This window comes from Ceratotherium simum, chromosome 1, assembly GCF_057802395.1.
Source record: "Ceratotherium simum simum isolate JZ-2026a chromosome 1, ASM5780239v1, whole genome shotgun sequence".
Classification (NCBI taxonomy): Eukaryota; Metazoa; Chordata; class Mammalia; order Perissodactyla; family Rhinocerotidae; genus Ceratotherium; species Ceratotherium simum.
The window spans coordinates 40082891-40099654 of record NC_141900.1 but is presented as its reverse complement, the minus strand read 5'-3'; the positions used below and the strand labels follow the sequence as shown (position 1 = coordinate 40099654).

At 36.8% G+C, this 16764-nt stretch overlaps 1 protein-coding gene across 1 annotated transcript; it reads left to right on the top strand.

Moving 5' to 3' along the window:
• The first annotated feature begins 1616 nt into the window (after positions 1-1616).
• PDK4 (pyruvate dehydrogenase kinase 4) lies at positions 1617-14182 on the top strand. The gene is made up of 11 exons (XM_004431369.3): positions 1617-1974; positions 2980-3121; positions 4325-4396; positions 5159-5343; positions 5512-5598; positions 6053-6130; positions 8175-8251; positions 10043-10141; positions 10339-10449; positions 10758-10871; positions 11924-14182. Exons 1-11 carry the CDS (start codon positions 1854-1856, stop codon positions 12065-12067), a joined length of 1230 nt encoding a protein of 409 aa, XP_004431426.1. The 5' UTR covers positions 1617-1853; the 3' UTR covers positions 12068-14182.
• Positions 14183-16764: the final 2582 nt, after the last annotated feature.

Genomic DNA, 16764 nt, shown 5'->3' with positions numbered 1-16764 from the left:
TGACATGGAGACAAAAGTTTGGTCACCTCAGCTCACATTCAGCCCTTAGCCATCTCTATGAACATCAAATGACTTCACCTGATCTTTAATTATCCCAACACATACGGAGTAGTTCTGGGTAAGCCAGGCCAGCACTCAACAGGGCTTTCCTAAATTAGACCCGCCTGTGATGCATCATTTCCGTCACCTTTCCTCTGCAGATTAAAAAGTATAATTCTTTATAACGTATATTTTTAAGCCTATTCCAGATCCCACACAAAGGGTAAGAAAAACAAATGCATGCTTTCTTTTACTTCTATTCTTAGGATGTAATCCAGGAAAAAGAAGAGATTTTTACCTTAAATTTACTCGCTTCATCAGAGTTCTATTTTGTCTTTTAGTTTCTTGAACACATTTTTTTTGCTTCATTGAGCTATGCAAATATGCAGCTATGTAAATAATAAAGGATTCAGAGTACAAAAATATAAATCATAGTGGTATCAAAACCTATCTCCAAGTGGAGATGCAATTTGGAACTTCCCCCACGTTTCCACAACTGTTTAAGCTTGAGTAGCAACAAAGCAGGGTAGGAATCACAAAGATGCATCAGACATGGGCCCCATCTTCATCTCTTTCGGGGAAGGGGGTTCAGAAAGGGACAATATGAGAGCATAAATAGCTACAGTACATTGTAATGTCATAAGTGTCAACAGCGATACTTGGAAGGAGAAGAGAGGAGAGACAATCAGGAAAGATCTCCTGCGGATCATAGTTTGTGCTGGACATTTAAGGGTAGAACAGAATGTCTTAGGCAAAGATTTGGATTAAGGACGTTTCATACAGGCGGACAGAGTGAGCAAATTCTCTGAAGGGAGAAAAAGAGAGTGAGTCAAACTGACGAATTGATCCTTTTTAAATTTTGTTTTTAACTAACAGTTAAGCCTAATGGGGAAAATATACATTCATATTACTGGAGAGAAACAAATTGACGGCCCTTTACGCCCACAAGAAAAAGCAAATATATTTTGGGCAGCTCCTCAAGTCTCAGCAAAAGTAACTTCCAGTTCCTGACGTGTTGTTCACTCCTGGAGAAAATACTGGAAGAACTCTTTACGTGGTTCACTCCCTTCGCTGTCCAATGGAAGGGAAGCCCATGCTTTTGAACGCAGCTGATTGGCTACTGTAAAAGCCCCGCTCTGAGCAAGGACCAGTTGCATCACGGAGCCCAGATTCTTGGAAATAGTTTCCGGCCAGGAACGCGCGACATTGAAACAGCCTGTACTTATAAACAAGGACCAGTCTGGGAGGGACCCCACCGCACGCGATCCCAGGCCCTGTCCCAAATGGCTGATCTTGAGCCCACGGACGTCCAGATGTCCGCTTTGGCTTCCTCCTACCCCCTTACCCCTGACAGCCTCGGGCGCTGGTGCCAGGCCACTCCGCGGGGACCGCAGCCAGGGGGCGGGGTCCAAAGTTCTTTATCTGAGCTGATTGGCGCGGCCCCAAGTTCGGGACTCGACTCTAAGTCCCAGTGACTCCTCCCCGTTGGAGCTGGGGCGGGGGGTGGGGGGGTGTGACGGGGTCAGGGGGGCGGGGAGCGTGCGGGGAAACAGATAAAACCGCGGGTAGCGGCGGGCGGTGGCAAGACGCGAACTTGACTCTAGAGCCATTCACTGCTCCTTCGACTCACTGCCCGCCTCCTCCACCCCGAAGCACCTCCGAACCCCAGCCCAGGCCGCGGTGCCCGAGCCCGCCAGCACACCTGCCCTCCTCGCCCGGACGCGCCCCGCCCCCTCTTCGGTCCCAGGTGCTGCTCCTCGCAGCTGTCGCGCCTCAAGCCAGACCCAGCCCTTCCAGGGACGGTGGGGATCAAGATGAAGGCGGCCCGCTTCGTGATGCGCAGCGCCGGCTCGCTGAGCCTGGTCCCCCGCGAAGTCGAGCATTTCTCGCGCTACAGCCCGTCCCCGCTGTCCATGAAGCAGCTGCTGGACTTTGGTGAGCGGGGACGTGGGGCCTGGGCGGGGTTGGGCGGTTGGGGCTGGGGAGCTGCCTAAATTTTCAGCCCCGGTGGAGGGAGGACTGGGCTCATTGCTTAAAACAACTGAGATCCGCTTTCGTGCTGAACCCTGGAGCCTCGACGCCAGCGCACCTTGCCTTTTCCTGGCTCTGCCTTCTTGCTGACAGGTTTTGCCTACAGATCAAGGCCGCTTGCAGCCCCGCTGATGCTGGATGGTTTAGCTCAGCTTTCCTCTTCTTTCTCTCCAAAGCTTCTAGTCAAAATACTGTTTGCTTTCAGTTACCATTTAACAATGAACTAGAACTTTATCCCCTATTTCACTTCTGGACAGTACTTCTTGGAGAAGATTCCTAATACTATAAAGTAGCCTCAGATCAACTGAGATTTTATCCCTTAGCCACCCTCCACCCTCCACCCCTCCACAGGGTACATCTCTCTGCGTTCCTAACAAATTTCTTCGTCTCTTTGCCATTATAGTTTTCCATATATTTGCATTGCTGCTGAAAATATTTACAAACTTTCTGCAGTAATCTTATAAGGAAATTTTCAAGGATTTAAATGTGATATTATTTATCACTAGTCTAGAAAAATCACGGCTCCCACCCTCTCTCTTATCCCCCCTCCAATTTCAGATCTAGAACTCTGTGAACGATGTTATCTCGTTGACGTTGTGGTGTTGACTGAATCCCGCTCTCTTTTATGAATACTGAGAGCTGTGGGATAGTCTGACTTCTTGGAAGCGAATCCTCTTCAAAAAGAGAAAAGTAGAATTCTCACATTGGTCACTTCTAAAAAAAAGGAAAGAAAGAAAAAGACACTGAAGAAGAAAATACTCCTGAATTATCTATAAACAGTAACCCAAGTGATGGTGAAATATAATTTTGTAATATATGTGTGTGTTCAATATTGGACAGTTAATTCTATTCAAATATGTCATTTAGACATACTTTTTTCCAAAAACTAAATAAATGTATTTATTACAGGTTCAGAAAATGCATGTGAAAGAACTTCTTTTGCATTTTTGCGACAAGAATTGCCTGTGAGGCTAGCCAATATCCTGAAAGAAATTGACATCCTCCCTGATCCATTAGTAAATACATCTTCAGTGCAATTAGTTAAAAGCTGGTAAGTGGTGAACCATTCTAAAACAGTCTCTAGTTTTAAGACAGTTATCTGAGTATGAATTCTTATAATATATTAACATAATTGGAAAACAGGTGGTCTGAACAGTAAATACTTTTGAAAGATGTAAAGAATATTTTTATTAATTTAGAGTAAGTTATAATAAGGGCAGTTATAAAGCTATAAACAGGCATTTTTTACTCTGAAAAAGTAGATACTTTCACAATATAATTTTTACTTCCAGAGGAAATATGAGAAATAATTGACAGTTGCAATTTTAGTTTTGTATTTTAAATAATAAAAGACAGTTTGATATTGCAAAAGGAATCCTACCGTAGGAATTGATACAAATGACTACTATTTAGAGAGGGCCTGATCTTTGTTACTAACAAACAAATTGACAGAGCAGGCTCTGGGTTCAAATCCTGCCTCTGCCTTTTCTTAGTTATGGAATCCTTGGCAAGTGTCTTAAATTCTCTATGCCTCGATTCCCCCGTCTGTTACTGAGGAGAATAAAGTGTATGCCTCAAAGGGGCATTTGAATGTATTTGAATGAGGTAAGCCATAAAAAAGTACTTAGAACAGTTCCTGGCACACAGCCAGCACTCCGTGTTAGTTATCATCATCTCATTTTACAAATAAGGGTACTGAAGCTTAAAGAGGGTAGATAACCCACAGGAGCAGATTTTCAGAGAACACAGCCAGGATATGCACTGAAGCTGATATGCACCAGAGCCTCACCCTAATCTACTCACTGCACAGCTTTTTGTTCATTGACTCCAGAAGTATATGTACTATATACCCATTAAACAATTACAGTCTGAAACACATATTCAATCCACAGTATTTACTGCTGCTTTCAAGATTTCTTCTTACGTATGGATGGAGTAGGAAGAAGTATGAAGTCTTTCTTAAAAGTTGTTTCTAAATGCTTTTGCTATAAAAAATGATAACATTTGCCCAATAAAACTGAATAGTGATCTGGAATAGTTAAAGAAACATAAATTTTAAGTTGGAAAGTTGAGGATTAAAGTTGCAGCTTTTCTTTTTTTTTAGATGTATTATTTTCCAGATGTCTTGGAGGAAAGTTGTCATTTTAAACATAATACTTTATCTTTTCAAATCATTTGAAAAAGGTATTCTATTTTCAGGCCCTTGGATCTGACCATTTAATTTAAAACTTAAAGCACACCTGTTGCTTTACAGGTATATCCAGAGCCTGATGGATTTGGTGGAATTCCATGAAAGAAGCCCACAGGACCAGAAAACATTGTCAGAGTAAGTTTTGTGCATTAGAATAAGTGTCAAAAACTTTAACTATTTCCAGACATACTCCTAAGATTTTTTTTAGACCTAAATTAAAGGAACTCCAACCCTGAATAATTAATAATTACCCCTTTACAAATGACAAGTTTTGGCTTGTCAGTTTTTTAAAAGTGATAAAGAATTATGGCATTGAAAAATAATGCTGAGTATGAACAAGGGTAGAGGAATTGTTTTTTAAGGAAACCTATTTTTACTATAAATTTAGTCCAATGATTAGATTTGTTGGAGGACTTACTATTATGTAAGGTTAATGTATGTCACTGTCATTGGAGATTAAACAATTTCTTTCAGAGTAACTGACAGTTTAGTTTCTAACTATAAGAAATAAGAATAATTTATAAATCTTACAAGAAATTTTGAAAGTTTTTTTTACAATGGCATTCTAGAGTAATCTTCAATATTAATTATTTTTTAATTATTATTTTTTTAAAGAGAAGGCTTAATGAACACCTGGAATGAATACACCAGTCACAGAGCTGGTATTTTAATTTGTAAGCTAAAAGCAAAATAAATCTGTTCATGAAACTATCTTTCTACTGTAGTCAAAGAGTCTGTAGTGAGAGCCTTAATAAAGCATCATCCAAACATTTTATAATTTGATTTGTTTACATGAGTACTTAAGAAAAGCTTTAGCCTTCTTTGAAGTAATCTAAGAAATGTATGTGAATGAAACTTATTTGAATTTACACTAACTGTAAATGTGTTTTGGATTAGTTTTGTAGATACTCTCATCAAAGTTCGAAATAGACACCATAATGTAGTTCCTACAATGGCACAAGGAATCATAGAGTACAAAGATCGCTGTACAGTTGACCCAGCCACCAATCAAAATCTTCAGTATTTCTTGGATCGATTTTACATGAACCGTATTTCTACCCGGATGCTGATGAACCAGCACAGTAAGTTAGCTCATCATGGTCATGTTATCCAGTGATGGGTATAGAATATAAGCCATGCTCGAACTAGATGTTTCATTATTTGGTGGGTCACATTCTTTCTCAGTGGTAGTTTTAATCATTGTTATCCTGATTTTTATAACAATATTTTTTGTTTTTATTTTCCAACAGTTCTTATATTTAGCGACTCACAGACAGGAAACCCAACCCACATTGGAAGCATTGATCCAAACTGTGATGTGTCAGCAGTGGTCCAAGGTAATTTCTAGATTTCTGCATTTCCCTTATTGAAAATATACACTATATGATTGACATATCTATAGTTGAGATGACTTTGTGAATGAATTTATATTCAAAGTGTTCTGTTAATATTTTTGTAAGTACAGTCATGAAGGTTCTTTGCTTTTGAGACGAAGGAGTTTAAGCATTCATTTGTAATATTAAAAAATACAAACATCAATGGCTAATGTGCCATATTATTATATATTGTATTTGATCTCTAAAGTGTACATGTCTATTACTATAGCTATAACTTAAACATTGTCTTAATTTTTTCTTTAATAAAATATTAAAAAGCTGTTTTTTCATATACGTAAATCTGTACTCTAATGAATATTTTAGCTTAAGAGTTGTATACACACTGAAGATCACTTGAAAATTTTACTTGGCATAAATTCATTTCATCATTATGAAAAAAAATCTTCTATTCCAGATGCCTTTGAGTGCTCAAAGATGCTTTGTGATCGGTATTATTTAACATCTCCAGAGTTAAAGCTCACACAAGTGAATGGTAAGCTATAAATAAAATATATTTTAATCTATGGAAAATTCAGTGTTTTCCCAGTATGATTACTTCTTGTAAATACAAAGCAACTTCTGTGTTCCTTTTTTCCCTTCTGAACTTGCCTAGAATTTGTACACAACTTTTTTGGAAGCCAAGGTTCTTTTATCTCAACTGGCAAGTTCCAGTTGAGCATGTTTAGTTGCTAATGACGATTCAGAAAGAAGAATGATTTGAACAAATAATTCAGGATTTAGTGGAGCAACTAAGTTCCAATATCTTAGATGAAAGAAAGGTTGCTTACTACAGAATATAGGGGCTAGGAAGGCCAGAAGTAGGAGGAACCACTTGGTAGTGGAGCTGTCCTCCTGAAGAGGTCACTCATAAGACCTGGAAACAAAAATACTGTAAATTGTACTATAAGAAATAAACCAGTCACAGAAGGACAAATACTGTGTGATTCCACTTATATGAGGTATCTAAAATAGCCAAACTCATAGAAGCAGAGAGTAGAATGGTGGTTGCCAGAGGCTGGGGTGAGGGAGAAATGGGGAGTTGCTATTCAATGGGTGTACAATTTCAGTTATGCAAGATGAATAAGTCCTAGAGATCTGCTGTACAACATCATAGTTAACAATACTATATCGTACACTTAAATATTTAAGAAGGTAGATTTCATGTTACATATTCTTACCTAAAATTTTTAAAAACTACACTATAAGTATATAGCACTGTTTTGGAAGCAAAGCATACTTCAAGAGCTTCAACTCTAGAGTGTCTGAAAAAATAAAGTCTTCACATGGACTGAAGTGATTACATGATGAATGCAAGGCACTATTTTTATCTTATCGCACAGTTGTGTCTCAAAGCAAGACAGTTTACTTAAATTGAAATAACATTCTCCTTTCAATTCAAAGTAAACATCTATTCCAAGTAATAGTTATACAGGAACAGTGTTTGTTGGTGATGAAAGTTAAAATCAAGTTGCTCAAGTTGAGAGTAGCCTAACTCGGGGGCCGGCCCGGTGGCGCAGGCGGTTAAGTGCTCCGCTGTGGCGGCCCAGGGTTCGCAGGTTGGGATCCTAGGTGCACACAGACGCACTGCTTGTCAAGCCATGCTGTGGCGGCTGTAGAGGAAGATGGGCACGGGTGTTAGCCCAGGGCCAGTCTTCCTCAGCAAAAAAAAGAGGAGGATTGGCACATGTTAGCTCGGGGCCGATCTTCCTCACAAAAAAAAATAAAAAAAAGATTAGCCTAACTCATGGATTAGGGATATGCAAATATAATTTATTGCTAAACTAAAAACAGGAGTACAAATAGAGATTGAAAAACATCTCTAAGCAATAACAGTGTTGTTGCATAATACTTGTAGATAGACTGCTTGAACTGTTTGATAAAATAAAGAGGGAATTGTGTCAGACCTTGTGTTTTCTGATTCAAAGTTTGCCAAGGCCTGGGAGACCACAGAATAATACTTTTATTTTTCTTTTCAAATAGTATGATGAGGTTTTTGTTTCTCTGTTTTCTTTAGTCTCTTGGTGAAATTTAAGCATAGTTAGCCAAAAGATTTAATGTTTGGGTAATAAAAATCAAGAATAATCAGATGTGTTATTTTCCTGTACATTAAAAATATGAAAATTATAGCTAGCATTAATTTTGATGTTATAGACGCTTACATTTGTTTTTTCTTCTTCATTAAAATGTGTATAATTTTAACTCTGAAGTTGTTCAGTACAAAAGTTTTGAAAATAGAGACAAACAACCTATGTAATCTAATTTATAGCACCCTTGTTGCATATTTCATCTGACTTGATACATTTGTAGAGAAATGCAAAAATTAATCATAGAGCACTACATAGCAACTGTAACAGCATTTTGAAACTAAGCCAGTTGTGTTCACTGTTTAAGAGGTAGATTCTAGGGTAGAATTTTGGAGTGAGGAGCATGGGGAGTGTTCCAATCCTAAGTCTAAAAATATTAATCAAATAGATATGGACGTTTATTTTAGTGAAATGTTTGTTTACCAATTCTAAATGAGTTTAATTTTTTTCCAGGAAAATTTCCAGGCCAACCAATTCACATTGTGTACGTTCCCTCTCACCTTCATCATATGCTCTTTGAACTATTCAAGGTATGACACTTCAAAATAGTTGCAATTTTGTTTTTTAAAAAAAGTTCATTGGTTACATTTTTATTTCCTTCATCATTTCCCACTAAACAGGAGCCTCACTATCTTCTCCTAAGCATGCTTCTGTGCCCCTAACAGAAAGGTACAGTTAATGTTTGAAAGGGTACATGCAGTTCCTTGTAGCATCAACACGAATTTGAGAATGCACAGTATAATTCATGATGTCTCAGTGCTCCCTGTTCCCATTATTTTTTCAAGGGTCCAACAAAGCACTAGTCATTCACACATTCATTAAGGAAGGTCATGGGATGAATGCTTCAGGGAAAGAGGCCTTGTTACCTCCACCCCCATAGGCTGGTCCAACTCCAAATCCAGAGGTTCAAGTCCAGAATTACTGTAGGTGGCAGGGCCCTAACCTGAGTCTAGAATATACTCAGAGGACAGTAGATTCCTTCAATGATCTACTTTAATGTGCATGTGAATCACCTGGGTGTTTTGTTAAAATGCAAATTCTGATTCAGTGGCTGTGGGGTTGGGCTTGAGATGCTGAATTTCTAGTAAGCTAACAGATGATGCTGCTGGTCCACAGGCCACAGTTTAGGTAGTAGGCCTGTAGGGCAGTGCCTCTCAAACTTCAAGTGTGCATTAGAATCACGTGGAAGGCTGGTTAGACCACAGATTCTTAGGATCTGCCCCAGAGATTTTGATTCTTTAGGTCTGAGAATTTGCATTTCTAACAAGCTCTCAGAGGATGCAGAGTTACTGGTCTAGGGTAGCTAGGTGCTAAGAATCAAACCTTGTCTTGGGTTCTGAGACCAAACTAAAACTCTGTACTTACTCCAAAAGATAGAAAAACACCTGAAACTTTATGATGCTTCCCAAGAGTCCCCTGGATTGGAGAGGAGGAAGCCTAAAAAAAGTGAAATCTGCCTCTAATTCTGATATAACTTTCTCAGAATTTACTGTTTCCTAACTTATTCTAATGTTAGTGCAGTGAGGTATTGATTGTACTACAAACATCTGACCTGTTTTATTTCACTTTGGCTAATGATTAGAACTTAATATTGTATAGAAACCAGACAGCAGATAATCTACCAGAAGAAGGTTAGAGAGGAAAACGGGTGAATAAACCAAAACTTTATCTGTATGAGATTCATCCAGTTTTCTGAAAACTTGTCTGAATTTTTTCTCTGTTAAAAGACAGAAGATATTTTTTTGTTGATTTGATTTATTTTTAAATTGAATAGTCCAACTCACAGAGTTATTTTGCCATCATTGGTAAAAGTTAAAATGATAATCAAATGCAAATTGAAATTTAATTTAGAATTATTTACTATCCTTTTAAATAGTAACAACCTTTTCCCAGCAAATTTTATAAAAGCCAATAAATTGGTTCAGTGATTCACTGTTCATTTGTTATGCAATGGTCTTTGGTGCTTGGATGTAAAATGTAATGGAAAGACAGAAAAGAGAGAGCCAGGAAAAGGACTATAAAAACCAATTTCTACATTTAAATTAAGCTTACAAATAAGAACTTGACAGCCAGCAGAATTGTTTTTCCATTAGACATTACTCCCAGGAGCTATATTACATGGTAAATGAATATTTTTCATTATACATCCTGCATGACATATTCATAAATGGCAATTTACAGAGCTTTTTTACTACTAACTTAAAAAAAAACAGGAACTTTGAATTACCCTCTGTGCTGCTTTTATTTTAAACATAAAAAACAGTTATTTATTGTCCATCCTTCTTCTGCCATTGAATTCCTTATGGTTTTGTTTTCTTTAGAATGCAATGAGGGCAACAGTTGAACACCAGGAAAACCGGCCTTCCCTTACACCAATTGAGGTGATAGTTGTCTTGGGAAAAGAAGATCTCACAATTAAGGTAACCATTCTCTGTTTTTCTTTCGAGTCTCTCTTGAAAGAATTAAAAAAGAGTCAATAATAATAAAGCTTTCTGCTTTGAGCAAGATCAAAGTCATGTACACCAGGTGACTTTTAAATGAAGGATAGACATTTTTATGTAGACAAATGCACATTGTTTCTAATGTATAGCTCTGATGACTTGTTTGTTTGTTTAAGATTTCAGACAGAGGAGGTGGTGTGCCCCTGAGGATCATTGACCGCCTCTTTAGTTACACATACTCCACTGCACCAACGCCTGTGATGGATAATTCCAGGAATGCTCCTTTGGTAAGACCAATTATATGGCTAAGTTCATCCCAACCACCTAGTTCTAGATGTAGAGCAAGGATTACAAGAAAGTATTTAGGCAAGTTAATCAATTTAGTAAAATTGGGCATGGAGGATATGAGAAAGAATGATAAAGCAAGCTAAAAATGGTGAAACAATTCTACAAGGGGTGTCTGATTGGAAGAAGATATTTATCTAGCTTCTAGGACGTCAGTATCAGGGAGGATGAAAAAGAAAACTCCTTCCTATATTTTGTATTGCAATGACCATGTCCACCTCTTTACCAATAACTGATCTTTCCCCTCTAGGCTGGTTTTGGTTACGGCTTGCCCATTTCTCGTCTCTATGCCAAGTACTTTCAAGGAGATCTGAATCTCTATTCTTTGTCAGGATATGGAACAGATGCTATCATCTACTTAAAGGTATCCTTTAATTCAATAGAAAAAAACGCTATTTCGGAAAAGATTGCTTCTTTTACAGCCCTGAGTTCTATGGTCCACAGTGAATACCCCAAACTGAGTTAATGCAAATAATGAACACAAGTGGTTCTATTTTCTGTTGGTATGTGTAAATAGACAATTTAACATATAATACGGTAACTTACCAGCAAGGGAGTGGGGCCAGGCTACCTGCCTCAAGTGAGGCAAAATTGTTTCTCAAGAAACGTGTTAGTTTCTGAGTCAGAAGATGCTCAAGTGAATTTTTTAAGGCAACTCCTTTTGGCATCTGTGAGAATAGCTGTACTTTTGTTTTACTTAAACTTGTGGGGAATATATGCTAATAATGTTCCAGGTACATGTTTTATTTTTTTTAATTTCTGATAAAGCCTCAATTTATTTGTTAAGGTCACTGTCGTGATTCTGTTAATCATTTGCCAACTATTTCGACTGAAAATATATTTACAGATATTAGCAATTAAAACTTTAGGCTTCTAGACTCCCATTTTGTGCAAGGGAATTTGACAAATGGCCTTTGGCCACCTGAAATAGTTAATGTATTCAATCTTAAATAAGCAAAAGTCTTCAAAGTATTGGGAAAGATTAATAGATTATAGGTATATAGTATCAGATTTTAATAGATTAATGGTATCAGATTAGAACTCTCACTTTATCACAGACACAAAGGTTTGGCCTGGAAAAAACAGCTCTTCTATTCAACTTTATCATATCAGCAATATCCAGACAAGAGACATATATAAATATGGAACACGAATTCTACTCCCTAATTTAGAATTGTATGTACACTATTTCAGCCCCTATAGGGTGGAGATAATATTTATTTTTTAGTTTTCTTTTATACAATACCTAGCATACTATAGGCTCTGGTGTGCTCTTGTTACTAAATCAATTAAAAGAATGTATTTGAATGTTTGAATACTTAACCTCTGAATTTATTTTGAATAATCACTTTAAGGACAAATTATGCCATGAATAATTTCTTTGGTTTGATTTTTTTTTTCTTCCTCTTCTTTCAGGCTTTGTCTTCTGAATCTGTAGAAAAACTCCCGGTCTTTAACAAATCAGCCTTCAAACATTATCAGATGATGAGTGAGGCTGACGACTGGTGTGTCCCAAGCAAGGAACCAAAGAACTTGGCAAAGGAAAAAGTGGCCCTGTGAAGAGGGACACCCAGGACACTTTAAGGAATCAAAGTGGGTCCATACCAGTGCTGCTTCCTGAATGTTTGCGTGTGAACTTTTGTTTCCTCAAAAACAAACAATAGCAACAAACACTCCTTGATCAGAACACTGATGGGAAGAGGAACGGCTCGTTTCTGTGACCCAGGAGAGCATAGCGCAGGACTGCAGGAGTTACCAGATAGCCAGCTCTTTATTCTTAGAATAACTCATGAGTTTATATCAAATCTTGAAGAAGAAATAATCCTCATTTTTCCATGTCTTTATCAACAAGAATGAGAAAAGGAGCAAAATGATGATGTAGGCTAGCAGTTTCAATGGACTGGTATTTTAGGCCTCTGGTTGATGTCATAAGATATTGGTATTTATTGAATATCAAGTGTCAATACACCAGTATTTTCCTGCCATTCAAAGGATTGGGGCTTAGTTTATGCTCTGTGATTAGAAGTGTATGTAAAGGTACATTTTGTATTTGTCTATGCACTCTAGGGAGGAAAAGCTGGTGATTAAAATAACATTCACTTTGAATGAGGAAGAATGAGTCAAAACGTTTTATTCAAAGTTGCAGCCAAGGCATTGGGCCTATGTAAAAACTCAGAAGAAAGCCTCTTCTGATCAATGAAGTGCCTTTATTATGCTGCTTTTCCTGTTCACACTTCACATGATATGTGAACACTTATTGCCAGTTGCCTAGCCTTGGTGAATTTTGAAATATGCACTGAATTCAGGATGTTGGTGGTTGGGGGCAGAGAAGAATTGCCAAAGTGATAGCAAAAATATCTCTCACCTTGCTTTGTTTAGAAATGAAAGAGTAGATTGGAAGAACCAACGTTAGGAAAAGAAATCATGCCTTTAGAACCTAACTCAGTAGGAAGGGCTGTTCTCTACCTTGCAGTGGTGGTAATCCAAAGGCATCCATTTTCTAGGCTTAAAAAGATGTATTTTTGATATGTTTAACTATATTGTCTACACTCCAGCATTAACACGTCTGTAAAAAAATTCCTAATTATCTAATGGCTCAAGAACATTAGAATTTAATTACTTCTTGGAGTATTTTTGACAAATAGCCTGGGAGTAAGAGGTTTTCATGCCAAGATGCTTTCATCTGTGAATCATTGAGATTGAGAGCTAATGAATGAAAGCCGTATTGCGTATGGAACTTTTGGGGAGTTCAGGAATAATATGCAGGTTGACAGGCCATCCAGCACATTACTCTTAGAGAAAGAATGAAAAAACAAAAGAAGGAAAGAAGGAAGGATGGAAAGAAGAAGGAAGGAGGGAGGGAGGGAAGCAGGAGGCAGGCACCTTGCTATATTCACCACAAATTATTTCAAGAAATGATCCATATTTTCATGGATAAATTATTGGCAAGAGAATGAATTGGTGTCTTTCAAAACAATATGCCTTCTTTAAATGGCTGTCTCACTCTTGCAAGATGATAGGCTTTTATGAGATAATAAACTCATCTGTGTCAAATTATTTAAACCAGAATATAGAAAAAACTAGAATTTTCTGCACTGTAAAATAATCAGTACTGTCTACGTGTTCAATTTAACATTTGTGTTTAATTTTGTCATGGCTTAGTGTTGTGGTGCTTCTGGTAGTGGCCATAGAAGCCCCAAACTGTTTGTGGATTTCAGATTTTATCATCAGAAATCCCAGATAGTGACTTTTCTTGATGGTGGAACTCTGTCTCATACGTTTATTGATTACACAAAACTATTTGCAATAGGTTATTTGACTTTTCAGTTTTTACTGAAATTTAAACATTTTTACATGTAAATACTTGTATTTACCAAATATTTAAATCAGTTGATTATTAATTAACCCAAACATTGTGAACTATCTTTAAAACACTAGAGAAAAAGAAATGTTGGTATCTCAGTAACATCAACTGTGTAAATGGAGTTCTACAAAAGAGAAATAGTCTACACTGGTACTTGTGAAATCTATGGAAGAAGTTTAGGATTCTAGTAAATGGATACTGAATGTTCAGGCCCACTTAAATTATTAATGTATAAATTGTGTTTTTATCTCTAAGCTATGTACAAAGAAATGTGATCATTTTTATAATAAATATTTTTTATTATAATAGTAGACATAGTCTTTTGAAGTTCTTTTCTCAAATTAATGGCAAAGTACCAAGAAGAATTTAAGGTAAAGGTTTTCCTACCTTTACATTCAAGTCTAATTTATCTACATATTGGGTATAGCCTTTTGAAAGTACTGAAAGCAACTTAAAATCCTAATTTTTAAACAAAAGGTAAGTGCTTCACAGCAGTCCAGAAGTTTCTGATTGTCCTTTGCTTTCTTGTGTATGCCCCAATAACACATAGTACAATGTGTGTTTATCTACATGAATATATTCAATAATCATTTTTGCAATGCATGTATTCTCTACATTTTTTGGTAAATTTACTTTAAAATTTCACTTAGTGACTCTATTTACATAACTAATACAGTAAAGCACCAAAATAGTTACCTAGATAATTTAGGTTCCTAAACAACCTCTGGATTAAATATCTGAATAATAATAAGGTAGAAACAGGATAGAAATTACTAAATTGAGTGGTGGCATGTTTTATCTTTGCAATCTTCACACTGTCTTTCTTTACTAATTTAATCCTACTTTACTTTTAGACAAGATCCTTTGCCCACCTCCATAATGCCTTTATTGTCAAAATTTCGCAAATAAGAAAAGAAAGAAGGGAAGGAGGAAAGAAGGAAGGAGAAATTAGAATAAAATTAGTGGAATGAGTTTGCCATAACTAAATTCTAAAATTTTGTCAGAATAATCGTATTTGAATCAAAAATGCCATCAACCTAAGGCATCAGACCGCAAAGAAGCTGTTCTAAAGCCCTTCATCTGTGACACTCTCCTTTACTTGGCTACCATCATTTCCTCTTCTGTCAGGAAAGTACAGCACTATGTGTGTAAAGGAAGCACATACGCACATGCACACACGCAAACGTACACGCCCACGGGATTTGGCTGTATGGTTTCCTTGGATTAAGCTGCTTGAGAGGTAGGGAGTTAGTGCACCCCACAGGCTCAGAACCTTCATCCACATTTTCAAAAAAGCTGCAAGTCTTCAAGTCCCACAATTCTCCATGTATGCACACACACATCTTTGGCTCAAGTCAATGTGTGTACTCCAAAGGATACTAATTTTCAAGTTCAACAAAGTGTGCTGAATTTTCATCAAAACTATCTTTATACCATTTCTCCCAAATTTCTAATTTGGCTAAAAATAGTAACAACATTTGATCTTAACTACAATGACACGTGCAGAGAAAGATCATTGTAAGCTAGTAGCTTGGGCATTGACCTTGATAATTTCCTTATTCTCCTGCTACACTTCCAGGTACTGCACTTACACTTAGATATATACCAACACTGCAAATGTCCGTGGAATGTCCAGGTCACTTTGGTCTGTCCTGGTGAAGGAACTGAGGGACTTTCGTAATTTCACAGAAGCCTATGCAAGTCCCTAAGCCCCCACCATGGACACTTAGAGCAATACGATTCTATCTCCATTAGCATTCTATCGATGTATCTCTTTTTTGTCTTTTTCACTTTTTACCTTACATCACAGTTACTTAGGCACTCAATAAACATTCCCTGGATAAAAATATGACTAAACAAATAAATTTCTGCCTTTAGAACAGCATCCTTGCATTTAAGGGCAGATTGGAACTCTGTGTTAAATAGTGTACGTCAAATTTTATAAGATTTTATGGTTTAAATGATATACAAGAAGTTTTACAACATTGCAGAAACTCTGGAATACTTTTCCAAACCAGTCAAATTGCAACTAATCTTTGCTTAATGTCGCTTTCCATTGGTGGCCTTTGGCCATTGGAAATTATCACATATTTCAAAAGAAATTAAATGATGGGTAAAAGTTATTACTACTAAGGAAATTTCTTGAGCAAATGGGTTGGTGTTTCAGATTTTATGAGTGTTCTTCCTTCTTGTTCACCTTGGACTCAGATGAAAAAATATTACCATCTATATTTCATGGCCCCTTAATGGAAATAAGCAACTGTCTTTTAATGAGATTTTTCAGTTCCTGCCCAAGTGCAAATAAACGTTAAAAGCCACTCAAAACCAACAGAAATGTCAGTAGCCTTGAAAACGTGTTGAATCTACTAAATGATGTGAAAATGATGTGAGCTGTCTTAGTGATAAATCCAGCAACAAAATGATAAAGTTTATCAATGAATTATGAGATATCATTTTCATGTTTACTGCTACCATCTAATGTAATGAACACAGGACTGGTTGTCAAATAATGCAATATAGCTGGGAATTATTTATTAGCATACCATTTTCCATAAATGTAAAAGATGATTTAATATCTAAGACAAATAGCATATTGAGTGGCAAAGTCTTGAGTTTTTTATCAATTCCATTAAAACTAGGCCCTTTAATGTGTTTCTAGCCCCCAAATATACTTTGCTATTTGGTACAATTGCCCTTAACTCAGTCTTTTTCTTTTACATTCATGTTTAAGGATAACAAAATTTCTTTGAAATTACAAATTCATGATCTGAAATGAAATAAAAATTTGGAAATAAAAATAAAAACCTTATACAATGTTCTTAGGCAATTCTCTTTACCTCTTTGAGTCCTAGTTTTCTTTTCTACCTAAATGAGATCTAGTTGTTTAAGGAAG